At 39.5% G+C, this 20,252-nt stretch overlaps 1 protein-coding gene across 1 annotated transcript in view; it reads right to left on the bottom strand.

Annotated features, from left to right (window-relative positions):
- Positions 1-1,367: 1,367 nt before the first annotated feature.
- The window catches only part of Gm3371 (predicted gene 3371), a 49,224-nt gene continuing 30,339 nt past the window's right edge, over positions 1,368-20,252 (bottom strand). Inside the window, exons 2-6 of the mRNA XM_030248216.1 lie at positions 8,851-8,982; positions 7,960-8,122; positions 6,874-7,005; positions 6,009-6,190; positions 1,368-1,973 (exon numbers count right to left, since the gene is read on the bottom strand). Of these exons, the coding sequence (XP_030104076.1) occupies positions 1,792-1,973; positions 6,009-6,190; positions 6,874-7,005; positions 7,960-8,122; positions 8,851-8,982 (791 nt within the window). The 3' untranslated portion in view covers positions 1,368-1,791. The remainder of the gene's footprint in view (positions 1,974-6,008; positions 6,191-6,873; positions 7,006-7,959; positions 8,123-8,850; positions 8,983-20,252) is intronic.

A 20,252-nucleotide genomic window follows, 5' to 3' on the forward strand; every position in this document is an offset into this window, starting at 1 on the left:
ACTTCAATTGCAGGATTTTAACTTAGCACCAGCTCCATTGTCTTATGCCAGGATTCTCTGCATTGCCCACTTTCCTGTGGTAGTGTCAGTGCTGAGCTCTGCACTATGATTTGTCCCTGTTACCTGGTGTTGCTTCTTCCAAAACCTGCTTCTCTGCTTTTCTGATCCAAAGACAAACTACAAATCACATTCTTAACTGCTTTGGCTCTGAAAGGAAATGGGTGCTTCTACTTTTTTACAACAAACTAAAAATACCTCAAGAAACACTTTCTATAGGTATGATCCATTCCACTAATATAGCACACAAAGAAGGACAAAAGTCCATATTAGGGGATGGAGAAATAGCTCTTCATTTGAGAATATTTTTCTCAAAGATCCACATGGCATCTAACAGTCCTCTGTCATTTTAGTTCCAGGTGAAACCCAATAACTTCTTCTGGCCTTTGGGGAATGGCATGCATGTGTTGCACAGACCTACAGAAGGCAAATCATGCATAAATATAAAATAAATCCAAATAACAAACAGAATCGCCACTTGGTGGGGAGGAAACGAGGGCGAAAACTCATAGAGCATATGGGCCTGGATTTTGTCTCTGCTTTTAAAAACATCTGGATACTGAATACTGAACTACACACTCTGCTTGTGTTAAAACCCCAAAAAGGAACCAAATGTATTGTCAAGCACAAAATTCACTCTCATAATAAAAAAAACAACAAAATAACCAAAAAAATAATACATCTCTATCTCAAAAGGTCCTAAAATTGAATATCTGTAGTAGTATTTACCACTGATAGAACATTTGAAGGAAAGCAGAAGCATACATGTCTGTGTTTTCTACCAGCTTTTATATTCCCTTAGAATTTGTTTTTATTTCCTGAAAGACATTTCAGAAATACTGATATATTTCCCATTAATTTGTTCAACACTGTCATTCACAGTATTTTAGCAGCAGCTAAATATTTGACATGCAAGAATACAGCATGGATAACTTTTCCATCATGAAGTCGTTATCCACATAGTTGGACACACTATCCACACTGAATGTACAATCAATTGCTTTTGAAGCTCAGGCTGGCTGGGAAGTCATTATGGAACCCAAGCCCCATACAGAGATCCATCCTTGTCTGATAGGTTTGGGATTTCAATAGGGTGATACCACAGCTGAATAAAGAAGTTTCTTAGAGTGAAGAGTTGGAGATCACTGTTTTATTCTTAGAATACATCCAATTTACTCAATAGTAACTAAAAGTGGGCAGTCAATATGTATACTGTATAGCCTTATCAAAACATTAAATCAATTACAAAACAAAACAACAGCAAAGAAAGAAACAAAATAATTCTAATGAAACTAAAGAAAACCAAATAACAAAAGTAATCCAAGCTCAAACCAAAATCTAAAAGCAAGAATTGTGCTAAAGAGTCTTCCTTGGCTGTCATTTAGCAGCACAGACTTACAGCCCATTACTGTCCTTAACAACACAGTAGAAAATAAGTTACTTCTGGTAACAATCTTTACAAGAGGAATGTAAGTAGGTCTCCTTTTTTGGAGTATGGGTTTGAAAAATATGGACACCCAAGACTAAGCAGAAAACATGTTAAAGACTTTGGCTCAAAGCCTTTGCAATTTTGTAGAATGATTTTGTAATTTTCCTTGATGACCTATCAGGACAAGAAAAATTTACACTCAGAATCTTCCTGTTTCCCCAGTAGCTCTTGATGTGCCTCAGCACATGTCTGAATTCCTCTACATGTTCACTCTTGGTGAGCCAGAGCACAGATGAAATTAAGGGCTATTCATTGCAAGAAAAAAAAAAGTAAAGGAAGAAAATGCAACAGATGATAGCCATGAGTACTGGGGATGAGATGAAATATTTGCTTCGCACATGTAGGGATCCCACTATAGAAGTTCTCTTGAAAGGAGAACTTGTCCTGGTCTCTTCCATGTTCCAGTTTCTGCTGGAGTATTTCACACCTAGGGAAGGAAAGAAGAAAGGCCTGATTAGGATTTGTCAATTCAGCTCTCCGTCCCACATGAGATTTATTCAGCTGGATAATCTATTATGACCTATCATCGCCTGAGGTCATTCCCTGCATCCCCAAGTGTCATAGAGCACCTGGGCTTGGAATTTTTTTCTCAGCTTTTAAAAAGTGCTAGAAACTTAACTGTGAACTACACACTGTACTAGAGTTTAAAAGAAAAACACTATATTACTCCAATAGTCCAGGTATAATATATTGAATAATAAAATTGTAGCGATGTCTGAATCTGAGTTCAAGAGAGATGTGAACAACCTAGAAAAACATGTGGATGACTTATGGGGAACCTGCCTCGAATTGAAGTGAAGGCTATGATTATTTCTCTAGTGCATGAACCTGACAGGGTTCCACTCTTCAACCCCTATATCTTGAAATAAACAGAGAAAACATATCACATGAAATTCACAGGCACTGCATGGGTCCTAAAATCAGAAAAAAAATGTGCTAACTGAAAATATTCCCAAGGCTAGTAACTGAATTTTAAAAGCGATGGTCATGAAGGAACATAACAACACACCTGTAAATCTAAGACTGTTATATAGCACTATGTCAATTATGCAAATTACTTGTGTTCACACAACACAAGCACAGTATACCTCAGTAACATGTTTAGTTTAGTATCCTAGTTAATGCTATTATAAATATTTCCCAGGATATTTTAGAGTCATAAAAAACAAATTTGAATGTGATAGGTAGGTAATGGGATGAGCATATACACAGCTCACTCAGTGATAAGCTTTCCTCTCATAAACCAGACTGAGAATCAGGGTTCTTGGCATATTATCCAATCCGTCTTAGCAAGTTCCAAAAGCTGTGTAGAGTATACTTTTCTGCCAGCAAAGGATCACATGGTGGTGGTTGACTAGCCTCACCTTCACTGTTTCAGTTTTGTTCCAAAGTAAACAGTTCTTCCATTAGAGGCTCCTTTTGCCTGACTCACTTGGTGTCCAAAGGTATAATCCCAGAAAAATAGGAAGTCACTATAAATAAGATCCAATGGAACAATTTTGTCCCAATAATGTGACTTTGTTAGGAATATTTTGAGTAAGATGAAGCTAACTAGTTGAAGGTCAAATACTTGCATGGACTATCTAACACTGAGCAATATTTCATGAAAGGGCTGTATCACACAGTATATTTTCACTCTTTAACAGATGGACGTCAGGATATCATCATCTTCTGGACTACTCTGAGGACCACTACAGCCCTCATGTTCCCTAGAGATTCTGTAGATATCTACTCATTGTTCTGGAATCTCTGGGTCAAAGGGAACTTCTTTTCTACTTTCTGAACCTTGCTTCTCAAACACCTACCTGATTTTATACTAACAGACCTGTCTGAAAGTCCTCATTTCTCCCAACCCCCATTTAGGCCGATTCTAACTCTGAGAAAATGATTTTGAATAACAGCAATTGCAGAATGCTACACAGATAACATAGTATGAGTTCTTTAGTTTATCATGACCCTCAAGGGCTCCTGAAACAGCCCTCTTTTGCACCACAGCTACCGAAATTCTGCTGGATGCAGGTACAGCTACATGCAACTCAATCTCTCCATAATTAGAATCCAAGACAAACTATAAGGCAAAATTTTCCCGAGTAGAGGTAGGTGGAAAAGCAATGGTAGCAGGCAATGAGGAAAAGAATCTGGGATGCTGAGAAGACACAGCAAGCCACCTGATATTTCAGTGGGCCTTCATAATTCTTCCAGAGGAGAAAAGGGACATAACACATGGATTTTATACACCAACCTCCTCCTCAACACTATGTACCATATTCCATTGATTTTCTCCAAAGGATTTCAACGAGGATCAGTAGTATTGCCCCTAGCAAGTTGAAAGTCTGACTTTATAGGAGATTTGCATCCTTTTTTTTTCCCTTGGGAGCTAGGTAGAGTTGCATACTAATTGTTCTGCTGTATTTGATGCTTCATGGGTGCAATCTGAAATCTCAGGGGCTTTACTCATCATGTTTGGCCTCTAGAGACAGACATGGTTGCATGTCTACAAAAATACACACACAAACACATATACACACACAAACACTGTTGTATATTCAAGCATCCATACCACAAACACTTGCAAAGGCATTTTGCATTACCCAAGCACAAAATTTAGAATAAACAGACTGAGTCACAGCTGGTACACACACACATACAGACACACACAGATACAACAACACACACACCACATACCACACAAAGACTGACACAAAAACACATACATCAATGAAATACTTGCTCTTATCTAGCATATTTACTGTTGCATGAGCATGTAGTGGAACCTATGATGTGTACAAGGCTCTTAGACTCAAGCCAGCTTTGCAGCCCTGACCTGTACTTATATCCTCTTCAGGAACTTTTCCTATGCAAACACTTACTGGTCCTATAAGGACATTACAAGCTCTACACAGATATCCTTGACAACACAGCACTAAATTGCCAAGAAAGAGATTTCTACCTATAGCCTCCAGTAAGCCACTTTTCGACTTAGCACGGTCCCCTCACTAAACCTACACTGAGTCCTTTTTAGCATCAGAGAAAGACTGTGACCTTTGATCATTACTCAGGAACTGTTCAACACATTATTATTATGTGATATTAAATTATCCTCAATATCAGTCAGGGAAAATCTAGATAAATGACCTGCTATGACATTTCTGAAATGCAGCACTCTGCACAACTCTGATTGAGAATCTATCCTGAAACAAAGCCATGCCCAAAATATATTTAGCAAAACAATGTCAGCAGAGTGATGTAGTGTAGGCTTCTAAGTATGCCCATGGTTAAGCCAATAAGACAAGGCAGAATCTCCCAGGCAATAACTCTAAGCAGGTAAAATTGAAAAATCTAATATTTATTTTTAAAATAGTAGTATTGTTTAACAATTTGTTGATATAAATAAGAGACAGATCTCCACCTGGTAGTGGACAAGAGATGAAAAGTCTACTGGACATTGAACAACAGGAATTATCAGGTTTATTGAGAGACCTAGGCCCAAAGAAATAAGTTAGAGAATAACTACACAAAATCAGATGTCATTAACATGCCTTACAACATACCCACAAAGGTACAGATTGGCATAAGGATCCATAAACACACATACACAAACACTTACATACACACACAAAATCATAAGGGAGCAAAAAACAATGAAGAATCGGTCATGCTAGAGGACCAAATAATTTTGAATATGCAAAGCAGATCTTTCAAAGGAGAAATTCAACTCTAATATTCTTACTAGAGAAATAGAAAGCCCTAGAGAACATTCTTCTTGGTCACAATGAGGGGTATATATGGAGAAGTTTTTTCATGATGCCTCAAAACTCTCAAACCCAACCTGAGATTGTGAGAAGCCTTTCCTACATCCCTGCTCATTCAGCCAGCTCCAGACCACAAGGCCCAGGAACTCCAACTCCAACAGCACTCAAAGAAAATAGGAGTGGCAAAGAAAGTAGGACTTCCTACTCAGTCACGGTGAAACAAAATCTACAGGGGAAACGGTGGGGGTGGGGGACAAAAACTTCCAAAAGGCAACAATGAAATCCACTTATTTGTCAATTCCACTAAGCTATCATCACTGCAAATTACTTCCTTCCTGGAATCTCATATGATCCCCATAAAGCAAATGAGCTACAGGCCTTTACTTCTTTCTTCAAAGCTCTCTACTATTCTAAAGAAGGGCTCCAGCCCAGCACCTTTCAAACTTTATGTCATGTAGAGTTGTGATGTGTAATCAACTTATCTCCCCTAGTGAACTGCAGATTCTAGCAGGGCAGAAAAATTGACTTGCTAAACATGCAGTTTCTTGTAAAAGGCTACCTCCAGAGAAAGCCTTGTAGATGATCACCTAAATAAACACTTGGAGAAGACAGAGGTGAGTGCCTGGATGAGTTGGTGGACTGTTACATTGGATTGTCTATGTTTATGGTTAGCCAGGAGGGCAATCTGCCTCTGATACACATCATCCTACCTGCTGCTGCTTTGCACTTGGGATGTATGTTCTTGCTGGTCTCATCACAGAACCTCTTTTCTTCACCAAAGGATGCCTCCTGGTCAGCCTGCTCTACCAGCAGCTTTCTGTTCTCATTCAGCAACATCCTTACCTTTTCCTTCAATTGATTGCATTCTTTCAGGACGTGGGTGTGCCTGATGCTGAACCACAAACAAATAAAACATAAATGTTGATCCCCAGCTAGCTTTGATTTGCCTGCCACTCTTCCAAATATTATGATGCCTGCAAGGGCTCTGATCCCCAGACAGCCCGAGACTAGAGACCACTGTATACCCATCAGTACCAAATAGAGGCAGGTCAAATCCAGAGACCAGCCACATGCAACAAGATTCAAAATATTTCTGAAAACCCTGACACCAAGAGTGTTCCACATACATCACAGAAGAGCAAAACTTCCTCATGGTTGTTATATGTGTGTAGTACCAGAAAACCATCAGTATGGAGAGGGCAATGCCCTCTTAGGGAGGAGAGAAGACCCAAAAGGTATAAACTCTTTCCATTTTATTGTCATGGATCCCAGATCTTATAATAAGCTGTCAGAACCCTAGAAATTCAGGGTTGCTTGAGATTCCCAGCATGGTGGAAATGGTTTCGATGCAGAAGATCCTGAATTTGGAAGAATAAAGACTGGAGGGTCTTGGACAATATTCACACTTAGGAAACCTGAGTCTAAGAGGTACAAATCCAAAACCCATGCCTCAAGGGAGGGCTCCTATTAAGAAACAGAGAGTATAGAACTAGAGCTCTTACTTTTGTACAAAGTCCTAGAAGGCCACAAGCATTCCCTGCCTAGTGCTGGGTCTCAGCTGTGTCTGGGACTCACCTGTAGCAATCATTATCTTCTATGAATTCCTTGTACTTGTCAATGGAATCATTTATTGACTGCTTCATTTTTTCCATATCCAACTTTGTCTTCTCATGTTGTGATTTAATGATGGTGAATTCAGTGTTCATCCTGTGGTAGAGCATGGCTCAAAGAACAAATATCCTCTGAACTAAGCAATCAAGTATCATGTGCAAAAAGGCTGTATCTGGAATTCCCAAGAAAATTGTATGCCACATCCTTGTTCCTTCCAACTCGTCCTATTGGTACTGATTAAACTTATTATCTTGGGTAGAGGACAGAGAGCCAGGGGACCAAATGGAGATAGCTGACCCTCAAGAACTCTTAGGTGAGCCTGAAGGAATACACTAGTTCTGTGAAATGTTTCTACTAGACTGTCCCACAGGCTTTGGTCCTTAGTTTTAAGGCTTTTTTTCCCTCTTAGTTTTAAGGCAGGGATAATCCTTTTTTCTTATTGCTACATGAATTCTCAGAGGGCATAACTAGTATATAACAGAAAAGGCTTTATAACACTTCCTATTCCAGGAGAATCCTATGTGACACCAAGGAAAACACAGGGAATAAAGAACCCTGATGATCAATTTGGGCCTCTAAGGGCTCAACACTATCATGCCCTACAAACTGTGCATCACACACATCCTAAGACCCCATCAAAGGACCCATAACCCCAGATCCTGAACAAAACACACACAACTAACTTCACACACAGAAAAAAAATTAAAATGCCAAATAAATCCAGGTAGGCTCCATAGTCTCAGAGTACAATGAATAAAACAAGAGTAAAGCAGTAATGGCCTGCAGACATTGGATTCTTACACAGTAAGGCAGCTATTGTGACCAGGTCCTTCCAGCTGTTGACAAAACCAATCAGACTCTAAGCACCTCAAGGCCAAGTACAAAGTAAGATGACCATAGAACACACAGCACTTATCTCATCCAACAATTTAACAACTGTCAAGACTTCTTATAATGAATGTGAGAGATGACACACTCCATTCATGGGAGAAAATGTGGGTCAACAGAGAGGGCACAATACAGTCAACAAGAAACTGGGCATAATTTCACCTGTAGTTCAAATCAGTATTCATGTCAATGTCCAAGATTCGAAAAAGTTCTTCCCGCTCAGCATTTATCTTCCTGATATAAAATTTCATATCGTCTAGTTTATTCATATTCTTCATATGATTAGTGATGTTGCAATTTTGGGATGATGTTCTCCCAGCAGACACTGAAGATAGATAAACACAAATGCATTTGCATAGTTGATGGCCCAGGGCAGGGGAGACCATTCTGAGTCCCAAAGAAAAGGTTGAGGAAGAGAAAAGCTAGAGACAGGATTAATCACTGAAAAAGCAGAAAGGCTATATTTGAGCTGGTCTGCTAATCTATATTCCTCTTCCCAACCACCACTGTTGGTCACAACTACCACAACACTCCTTATAGCATTCCCACTTACCCTGAAATCCAAAAGCTGCCTCAGACATAAAGATTCGGGGAACATTTTCAGCTCATGTCATATGTTATGCCATGAAAACCTGAAGTTCATAGTGCTTAGCACCATCAATACCTAATCATGTGTGTTCAAACTCAAAGTGTCTGAGACCTCAAAACATGACCAGGTTAGAATCCTTCTCTGTTCTCTGCATCAGAGACGCATGTATCCTACAATAATCTAGAAGATGAAGTGCTTCTGCTCCCTATCAATAAGGGACACATTCTTATTCTCATAGTGCCTTCTCAGGGCAGTCTTTGACACTCTAAATGAAATTAAATATCTCCCAGAAAAGTATCTGCAGGCTTGTCAATTCCTGGGTTTGTCAAATCAATTATCAGAAATTCTAGACTCTTGGTCTGTCATTAAGAAAGTCTAAGGCTCCAGCTTGTAAGATCTTCTCAGCAAAGGCCCAGCTCAAGCCTACCTGTTCCAGAATTTCCCCAACTCTGCCAAGGACTCACTGTGTCTTCCCCAGAATGATTTCATTCTTCCTTTTTTACAAGAAAGGATGCCAGATTCCTTCTGCCTTGGTCTGGTCTCTCCTTGATCGCCATTCTCCCTGTGAAATAGCCTGAGCAGCCGGGAAAACATGCCTGATAGAGAATAAAAAAGGCAATGAAGGAATATCCCACAAGCAACTTTTGTAACCACAACACAGGTGAAGTCACAGAAGATTCTAGTTCTCTCATAGATACAACAGATGGTCCAAGGAAGGCATTACTGATGATGTCACTGGGAAAGGCTAAGGCCTATTTGATAACTAGTTCTCCCCAAATTGACCAGTTTCTGTTGTGCATTACCTGGAGCCTCTCCTGTGACTTGGGAAATACCCTTAGCAACCTCTCCTTCCAAATTTAAGAGATTTCTCATCTGCTTCATTAGAAGACAAGTGCTTTTGATGAAAAACATTGATTAGGACACTGAAATGCATAAGAGGATTTTGTTAGCACCCAAATCTCTAGGGACAGTGAATATAAGAGCTATTTCTCAATAAGAAATATACCACCTGAGTAAATTCATTTGACATACAGTCTACTTCCCCAGGTTTTCCCTGTTTCACAAAAGTCAATATCTTTCTCCTATACCTTTAATTGTATAAAACCTGGATAATATTTTCTTACTGTGCTTATCTTGATAGTGGGCATTGTTCCCATATACATATCCATGTGTTTCACAAAATCTCCTGTTTACAATCCCATCTTTTGCAAGGAAAACTCCCCATTCTTTGGAACATAGGGGCTCAACGACAGGACAAATATAAGATGGTAATCATTCTGTCCCATCTTCAAAATATTAACTTGCACACCCTCCCTTTCTCAAATACAACCAGACTGTTAAAGTGGGCATCAGTGAGCAAAGGTCAACCTGGACTGTACAAATTACTGCATTGTAGCCTCCTAGCCATCACTTCTCTAATATCTGTCTTCCTGAATTCCCAAGTGCAGGCATGAGGATGCTGGGGGTTGTACCATAATACTTTACTCATAGCAAACATGAGTTACTCCCTACTCAGGAGGTAGGGCAGGGAATGGAATGGCCTGAGATCAGGTTAAATCTCAATTTTAATGGGTCCATAAGTTCAGGCTCTGTCATCTGAGGCTTCTGTGTTCTTAGCTGGGTGTGCTGAATCTGTGCTATAATGCAACCTGTCCTCACAGATGTAAGATGAAAAACCATATATGTCTTTTACGGTAAGACATCTGCCTTTGACTACCATCTGGAGCCACACAATACCAATATGCAGAGCTCAAAATTGGGGGGGGATTATTGATGCCTTAGAATTTGAGGGCATTTTCTTCCAAAATGGTGCCCATATTGTGCCAATGTGATTTTTCCTTTGGTTTTTCACTAACGGTGGCTTGGTTGTTTCCTGGCCTAAAGATTCTGGATGCACCAACAAAGGGCCTACTTCATACATGCTCTTTTTTATCAAGAAAAGGATTGTTTCAGAATCATGCCAGGCAGAAGGAAGGTCAACTAGGCTGCTCTTAGGTCCATCTCACCTGGTACAGGACTGAAGACCTGAGGTATCTGGGGAAAGGAAGCAGTACACAGAATCACACAGCTCCCTCTACTGCAACTGCTAGAACTGTAATAGGGTATATTGTTGTTTTTTTATTATTAATACATATAAATCTAGCCAGAGTTGGTGCATGCCTTTAATTCCAGCACTCATAAGGTATTTTTAAAAATGTTGTTGCTAGTATTCCTAATGTTTCCTTTGGTTTTGTTGTTAACTGCCCCAGTTATTTGCACTGTACCTAGAACGTTAAGCCCATGCTCTGTACAGTCCTATCATTCATGTTAGTCAGGAGTGGTTACTCCTCAGATAATGTCATTACTCACTTTCAAATAAGGAAAACAGTCACAGAGACATTAGTTACCTTGTACGGTCTCATGTAACAAAATCATCATGAGAAGTGAATTGCATAATTTTGCACTGGTAATCATAAGTGAAATTCAGAAGTTCTTTCTTTGGTAGGTCTTTGTGTGGCTTTGGTATCAGTGTAACTGTGGCTACATAGAGCACATTGGTATTATTCCTTTTGTTTCTATTTTGTGGAATGGTTTGAAGGGAATAGGTATTAGGTCTTCTCTGAAGGTTTGAAAGAATTCTGCACTAAACCCATCTGGTCCCGAGCTTTTGTTGGTTGGGAGATTTTACCCATTGCTTCTAATTCTTTAGGGGTTATGAGACACTTCACATGGTTTATCTGATCCTGATTTAATTATGGTACCTGGAATCTGTCAAGAAAATTGTCTGTTGCATCCAGATTTTCCAGTTTTGAGTACAGTTTTGTAGTAGGATTTGAGGATCATTCTTTCTTTCTTTCTTTCTTTCTTTCTTTCTTTCTTTCTTTCTTTTTTTTATTAGCTTGATTTCTGTCATTATGTCTCCCTTTTCATTTCTGATTTTGTTAATTTGGATACTGTCTCTGTGCCATTAGGTTAGTCTGGCTAAGGGATTTTCTATCTTGTAGATTTTCTCAAAGAATCATCTCTTGGTTTTGTTTATTCATTGTATAGTTCTTTTTGTTTCTTTGGTTGATTTCAGCCCCGCGTTTGATTACTTCCTGCCATCTACTCTTCTTGGGTATATTTGCTTCTTTTTGTTCTAGAATTTTCAGATGTTCTGTCAAGCTGCTAGTGTATACTCTCTCCAGTTTCTTTTAGGAGGTACTCAGAGCTATGAGTTTTCCACTTAACATGGTTTTCATTGTGTCCCATAAGTTTGGGTGTGTTGTAACTTTGTTTTCACTGAATTTTAAAAAGTCTTTAATTTCTTTCTTTAATTCTTCCTTGGCCTAGTTATAATTGAGGAGAGCATTGTTCAGCTTCCATGTGTATGTGGGCTTTCTGTTGTTTTGGTTGTTATTAAAGACCAGCCTTAGTCTGTGGTGACCTAATAGGTTGCATGAGATTACTTCAATTTTTTGTATCTGTTGTGGCCTGTTTTGTGAATGATTATATGGTCAATTTTGTAAAAGGTGCCATGAAGTGTTGAGAAGACAGTATATTCTTTGTGTTTAGGATGAAATGTTCTATAGATATCTGTTAAATCGATTTTGATCATAACTTCTGCTAGTTTTATTGTGTCTCTGTTTAGATTCTGTATCCATGATCTGACCATTGATGAGAGTGGGGTACTTAAAGTCTCCCTCCAGTATTGTGTGAGTTACAATATGTGCGTAGAACTGTAGTTAAATTTCTTTTATGACTTTGATTTCCTTTGCAATTGGAGCATAGATGTTCAGAATTGAGAGTTTACCTTGGTAGATTTATCCTTTGATGAATATGAAGTGTCCTTCCTTATTTTTTTGAAAACTTTAGGCTGTCCAATTTTCTGAGGAAGCACCAGACTGACTTCCAGAGTGGTTGTACAAGCTTGCAATCCCACTAACAATGGAAGAGTGTTCCCCTTTCTCCACATCCTCGCCAACATCTGCTGTCACCTGAGTTTTTGATCTTAGCCATTCTGACTGGAGTGAAGTAGAATCTCAGTGTTGTTTTGATTTGCATTTCCCTGATGATTAAGGATGTTGAACATTTTTTCAGGTGTTTCTCTACCATTCGGTATTCCTCAGGTGAGAATTCTTTGTTCAGCTCTGAGCCCCATTTTTTAATGGGGTTATTTGATTTTCTGGAGTCCACCTTCTTGAGTTCTTTATATATATTGGATATTAGTCCCCTATCCGATTTGGGATAGGTAAAGATCCTTTCCCAATCTGTTGATGGCCTTTTTGTCTTATTGACAGTGTCTTTTGCTTTGCAGAAGCTTTGCAATTTTATGAGGTCCCATTTATCGATTCTTGATCTTACAGCACAAGCCATTGTTGTTCTATTCAGGAATTTTTCCCCTGTACCCATATCTTCGAGGCTTTTCCCTACTTTCTCCTCTATAAGTTTCAGTGTCTCTGGTTTTATGTGGAGTTCCTTAATCCACTTAGATTTGACCTTAGTACAAGGAGATAGAAATGGATCAATTCACATTCTTCTACATGATAACCGCCAGTTGTGCAAGCACCATTTGTTGAAAAGGCTGTCTTTTTTCCACTGGAGGGTATTAGCTCCCTGCGGTTCCTCAGAAAATTGGACATAGTACTACCGGAGGATCCCTCAATACCTCTCCTGGGCATATATCCAGAAGATGTCCCTATCGGTAAGAAGGACACATGCTCCACTATGTTCATAGCAGCCTTGATTATAATAGCCAGAAGCTGGAAAGAACCCAGATGCCCCTCAACAGAGGAATGGATACAGAAAATGTGGTACATTTACACAATGGAATACTACTCAGCTATTAAAAAAATGAATTTATGAAATTCCTAGGCAAATGGAAGGACCTGGAGGGTATCGCCCTGAGTGAAGTAACCCAATCACAAAGGAACTCACACAATATGTACTCACTGATAAGTAGATATTAGCCCAGAAACTTAGGATACCCAAGATATAAGATACAACTTGCCAAACCCATGAAATTCAAGAAGAACAAAGACCAAAGTGTGGACACTTTACCCTTTCTTAGAAATGGGAACAAAACACCCATAGAAGGAGTTACAGAGACAAAATTTGGAGCTGTGACAAAAGGATGGACCATCTAGTGACTGCCATATGCAGGGATCCATCCCATAATCAGCTTCCAAATGCTGACACCATTGCATGCACTAGCAAGATTTCGCTGAAAGGACCCAGTTATAGCTCTCTCTTGTGAGACTATGCCGGGTCCTAGCAAACACAGAAGTGGATGATCAAAGTCAGCTATTGGATGGGTCAAAGGGCCCCTATTGGAGGAGCTAGAGAAATTACCCAAGGAGCTATAGGGAACTGCAACTCTATAGGTGGAACAACAATATGAACTAACCAGTACCCGGGAGCTCTTGTCTTTAGCTGCATATGTATCAAAAGATGGCCTAGTCGGCCATGACTGCAAAGAGAGGCCCATTGGACTTGCAAACTTTATATGCCCCAGTACAGGGGAAAGCCAGGGCCAAAAAGGGGGAGTGGGTGGGTAGGGGATTGGGGGGTGGGTATGGGGGACCTTTGGGATAGCATTGAAAATGTAAATGGGGAAAATACCTAATTAAAAAAAATAAATAAAATAAAATAAAGAGAACATCAAAAAAAAAAAACTTTAGGCTGAAAGTCGATTTTATCTGATATTAGAATGCCTACTTCAGCTTATTTCTTGGGAAATTTTGTTTGGAAAATTGTTTTCCAGATTTTAATTCTGAGGTAGTATCTGTCTTTGTCAGTGAGGTGCATATCCTGTATGCAGCAAAATCCTGGGTCCTATTTACTTTTCCACTCTTTTACTCTATGTCACTTTATTTGGGAACTGAATGATTGAAAAACACTCTGGAAATCAGTTTGGTGGTTCCTCAGAAGAGTGAACATAGTACTACCTGAGGACCCAGCAATACCACTACTGGGCATGTATTGAGAAGCTGCTCCAACATATAATAAAGACACATGCTCCACTATGTTCATAGCAGCCTTATTATAATAGCCAGTAGCTGGAAAGAACCCAAATGTCCCTCAACTGAAGAATGGATGCAAAAAATGTGATGTAATTACACAATGGAGTACTGTTCAGCTATTAAAAATAATGGATTAACAAACTTGTTAGGCAAATGGATAGAACTAGAAAATATCATCCTGAGTGAGGTAACTCAATCATAAAAGAACACACCTGGTATGCACTCACTTATAAGTGGATATTAGCTCCGAAGATTGGAACACCCAAGATACAATTAGCAGATCACATGAAACTCAAAAACCAGGAAAACCAAAGTGGGGATACATTGGTCCTTCTTAGAAGGGGGAACAAAATACCCATGGGTGGAGTCTAAGAGACAAAGTGTGGAGCAGAGACTGAATGAAAGGTCATTGAGAGGCTGCCCCATCTGACTAACCATCCCATATAGTGTCACTACACCCAGGTGCTATTGTGGATGCCAACAAGAGCTTGCTGACCAGAGCCTGGTATAGCTATCTCCTGAGAGACTCTGTCAGTGCTTGTCAAATACTGAGGAGGATGCTCTCAGCCAACCATTGGACTGATCACAGGGACTGCAGAAGTGGAGATAGAGAAAGGACCCAAGGTACTGAGGGGTGTTGCAGCCCCATAGGAGGAACAATATGAACCAACCAGTACCCCCAGTGATCCTAGGGACTAAAGCACTAGCCCAAGAGTACACATGGAGGGAACCATTTCTCTAGCTGCATATTTAGCAGAGGATGGATTTGTTGGTTATCAATGAGAGAAGATGACCTTAATCCTGTGAAGGCTCAATGTCCTAATGTAGGGGAATGCCAGGACCAGGGAGCTGGAGTAGATTGGTCAGTGAGCAGGGGAAGTGGGTAAAGGATAGGGGGTTTTCATATGAGAAACCAGGAAATGGGAAAACATTTGAAATGTAAATAAAGAAAATAATTTATTAAAAATATTTTAAAAATAATAAATAAACTGAACTTCTAAATTATCCAGAGATTATGAGACTTGAGAAGATCTTGGCTAATCTTCCTAACCTGTGTGTCATTGTATAAATCAAGATAGGTTTCTTTGTGTGCTGGGAAGGTAGTTGAAGGAAACAATTTTAATTTTCATCTAGAGGTGGCTTATTCCCTAAGGATGAGGATGAATTCTGACCTGGTCTGTCAGGAATGGCACCGAACCATACATTGTTGTCCCATTTACAGACTGCAGAGCCCCACTGGTTTCTGAGCCTTATTGGCTATTTGCTCTTCTCTATAAACCCTGCTCTCTCTTTTGGAGTAAATTGTCCCCCATTATATGTACCTAATTTTGTGTTTTGTCTTCCTACAGGATGTTGAGTAACTGCTTAAGTAGTTTCAGGACCACTAATCTTAGTGCTTTTATATAAGATTGAGTGGGATTATCATTTCAAAATCTGCACATGATCTCCAGAAAACAAAGAAACAGAGTCAATTTGATAATCCAGAAATAAAATAACCTGGGAAAAGCTTAAAAACCACTGAATGAATTCTTTGCAAACTTCTATGATAGTGAAAGACTGTGGAAATCCCTAGGAATTGGATTATGAAGTGAGACTTAGTACAAGGTCTATGGACACATAAATCAAATATTGAAAAAGCTTAGAAGACAGATAGGACAAAATATATTGAGTCCAACTGATGCTGGGGAGTCAATTAACAATTCAGAGAACATTGGCTCTGAACAATGGCCTCCCTGCTCCTTTCCTACTTGAAAGGAAAGGAGCAGGGAGGAGAGGTACTTGTACACTTCTTGAAGTTAGTCTTTGCTAAAAATGAGTAAAAAAATCAATTTTTCACAGTCGGTGCATTCATACAGGAAAGGAGGAGATGACTCAGCCACTAAAGGTCCTGAGAGGACACACTGAGCTGGCATTCATGAACTCTCCATTGTTCAGTAAGAACAACTGCACTTGATTAAGATGCTTACATGACCTTTACACGCAGCGCTTCCCTCTCTGCTACTATCTGTCATGGTGGAGGGTTTTCTCAGGGTTTTCTCTTCTGAGCTGTTAGGACACTGGCAGGCTTTTCCTCTCACCTGTTATGGTCTCAACAAAGTCTCCCCTCACCAGCCAGAAAATCTCTTCTTGATATTTGAGCCTCATTGTGAGGTAGCAAGAGAGTGGAAACAATCTATGCCAGTACAGATGAGACCTTTGGAAGGGAATGTGGGTTAGATAATGTCATCAGAGTAAATTCTTGCCTTTTGCAAAACCCTTCTAAACAAATGGTTCCCTAGGTTAGTTTCCCAACCAGAGAGCAAGACAGCATGCTGCTTATGTAATTGCAATATGGTGTGTGGGAGACAGGCTGCTGATTTTAGATAGTCTTAAGTAGCCAGGGCTGGTCTTGTACAAAACCCACTAATGTGGTCAAGGTTGACTTTGGATCCCAAAAGCCACACTAAATATTTGAGTATCAATATTTAAGAACCACTTCTTCATTTCTAAAATTAGTGTTTCAAGTCTAAAATAGTTTACCTTTACCTTCTCTTAAGTTAGTATGTAAATAATGGTATCGTTGTGTAACAATGATTTAATTTTTCACACCAAGAAATATAATGTTGCTTTCTTTTTCTTGGACCTAAATGGTTAAATGGAACCAATGATGGAAATCTTCTGTCAAAGTTCCCTCTCTAAAGAAAATTCTTTTGATTCCTGACTAAGGAACAGAGTGTGGTGTGTGTTTCTGGATGAGGCCTCTCATCAAGTTAAGGAACTAAACTAGACTTCCCTTTTAGAAACCCATAAATGGGTGCCATCTTGTATCAAAAGTTTCTTCTGAGTGTGATGAGAACAACGTTTTTTTTTTTCACAGTGATATAGTCAAGACTGAAGCTTCTGTGTGAAAAGCAGATATCTGCTGTGCCTTTCCCAACTCAGTCCATGACTCAGTTTATGTTAAAATAATTTATGATCTTATTAGTAATGCAAGGTAGGTGAATTCCTCCTGTGTTCTCCTCATGGGAATAGTCTAGACCAGAGTGAGATTATGTCTCTCTTTTTGTCTCTGTCTGTGTCCCTTAATTATGTTTCTGTTTGAGTCTGTCTCTCTGTTTCTGTCTATCTCTGTCTCTCTGTCTCTGTCACTCTCTCTGTCATGGTGGTTTTGAGACAGTGTTTCTGTGTTTATTCCTAGCTTTTCTGTACCTCACTCCATACACCAGGCTGTCCTTGGGAGATTCAGGTAAAATCATGCACCACAAATGAGTACTGCCTGATTTTAAGAAATCATATATACCTTAAAGTATAGTGGAAGTTCATTGTAACAGTGACTGGAGCCTTTGTTCGTTTAATCTAGATAGGGAGATTAGAATTTAAGCTCTTTGGGATCTCCAGAGTTAACAGAGATTATCCTGTCCCTCCTCCTTTTCTGAGTTTCTTCTTTCTTTTCTTTATCCCTCCCATGTTCCCTCTCTCCTGCCATACTTTCTTCCTTCTTTCGTACCTACCTTCCTTACATCCTTCCTTCCTTTCATCCACATTTATTAATTTCCTTCTTCATTTGCTCTTGTTTCTTTTTATATCTATGTTTATTTCATTATTTCCTCCTCTAATTAAATTTGTGAAAATTTTTGAGACTGCTTCTAACACTATGGCTCAAGTTGGCATAAATCTCATAATAAAATTATGCCTAAGATTTCCAATTGGTAGAATTATAGATAAGGGACAAAATTCCTTGTAAGATTTTTCTCTTTGGATGACTACTTGGCTTTCATTTTCATAGTATTAGTTTATGTATCCAGGCTTACAAATTATTGAAAAAAATTACTTTTCTTTGTCTGCTCCCCACTTCTGTCTATTTTGTGTTTGAAGTTATTTATTACTTTCTGAATCTTCTTCAAAAGTTAAGGTCAGAAAGATGAAGAAGTCTACAGCATTCACAGATGGGAGGAAACCAGGAGGAAGCAACACGATGTAAGACAGGGCTTAGATGCAGACACAGGGCAAAAGAGAAGGTGAGTGGACCACTGAGTGAGGTGAGAAGAGGTTGACTAAAAGTGTCATGCCAGTCTGTACTTCCTGGTGTGGACCACATTGCTATGACTTTAAGTAAGCAGTTGACCTCTGGATAAAGTGAGTGAAGCATGTACACACATATGTCTACTTTTATATTTTTCCTGCTTTTCTTTCAAATCCATAATAATTTTGAAAGAAGAAAAAAGAAAATCCTGATAAGGGTGAATAAAATGAAAAAGCATTACTATAGAAATCATTCAAAGTCCTTAGTGATCAGAGAAGTGCAAATCAAAATGACCCTGAGATTCCAGATTACATCCATCTGACATGCTAAGATCTAAACCTAAACTGACAGTACATGTTGGCAAGGATGTGGAGAAAAAGGAACATTCCTCCATTGCTGGTGGGATTGGAAACTTGTAAAAACCACTCAGGAAATCAATTTGGAGGTTCCTCAGAAAATTTCAAATATATCTGCCTGAAGATCCAGCTTTACCACTCTTGGGTATAAACCCAAAAGATGCCCCACCATACCAAGGAGCTACATATTCCACTATGTTCATAGAAGCCTTGTTTGTGATACCCAGATGCTGGAGAAAACCCCAGATGTCCCAGAGCAGAAGAATGGATATAGAAATTATGGTTCATTCACCCAATGGAATACTACTAAGCTACTAAGCACAAGGACATCTTGAGATTTGCATGCAAATGGGTGGAATTACTATCATCCATATTGAGGTAACTTGGACCCAAAAGAACACATATGCTGAGGGGCAGGGTGACCCTGTAGCAGGACCAGCAGACACAATTAACCTGGATCCCAGAGACCTCTCAGACCCTGAACCACCAACCAGGCAGCATACATCAGCGTTTATGAGGCCCCAAACAAATATACAGCAAAGGACTACCAGGTCTAAGTTCAGTCAGAGAAGATGCACCTAACCCTTAAAAGACTGGAGGCCCAAGGGAGGGTAGGGCTAGTGTGGTGACAGTTGTGGATGGCGTGGGAACATCCAGGTGGAGACGGGGTCTGGATGGAGGTATGGGGTGGGGAAGAGTCAGATAGTAGACCGGGAGGGGATAAAATCTGGAGTGTAAGGAAATGGTGAAAAAAAAATTCAATTTACTCTGCAGAAACCTACTTTTGGAGAGAAGACACCAAGCAATGAACTGTCAGAAAGTTGTTTGAACAGAGTGGAAGCCGAAGACATAATGAAGCATACTAAGTTTACAAGGGATGACATCAATACATTAGTCAGTAATGGTTCATGACAATGTTCTTTTAGGGGGTTTGGGGTTGTGCATACAAGTTGAGGTCAGAGGTCACTACTGGGAATCTGCCTCAAACACAGTAACATTGTAATTTTCAAGAATAGGTCTCTCACTGATCAGGGACCTCAGCAATTGGCTACACTCCCCAGTGTACTCAGGGATTTGCCTAGGTGTCCCCCCACTGCTGTTATTACAGGTGCATGACTCCATGAGAAGCTTTAGATAGGGGTGATAGGACTCTGAACTCAGGCCTCAAGCTTTTGTATAATATTATGTACTGCCATGTAATATTACATAGGCTGTTATAGCATCTATTATGTGCACCTTGCAACATTGTCACAAATGCAAACAATGCATTTCATAGAATTCTCTCTGTTCATCATCTCCTGTCACACTACATCCTTTATACTGACCATTTCTCAGAATATTCCCAGTAAACCTTTGATATCATCTTAATTTAAGTTTAGATTCAGCATGATGAGAGAAAATGTGTGGCATTTGTCCTTTTGATTTTGGTTCATTTCATCTCTTTGACTGTCTTCCATTCCCTCCATCTTCACCAGATGACATACATGCATTCTGAATAACATTTCCCATTTCCCAATGTTTAGGTC

Source organism: Mus musculus, chromosome 14 (assembly GCF_000001635.26).
Source record: "Mus musculus strain C57BL/6J chromosome 14, GRCm38.p6 C57BL/6J".
NCBI classification, from domain to species: domain Eukaryota; kingdom Metazoa; phylum Chordata; class Mammalia; order Rodentia; family Muridae; genus Mus; species Mus musculus.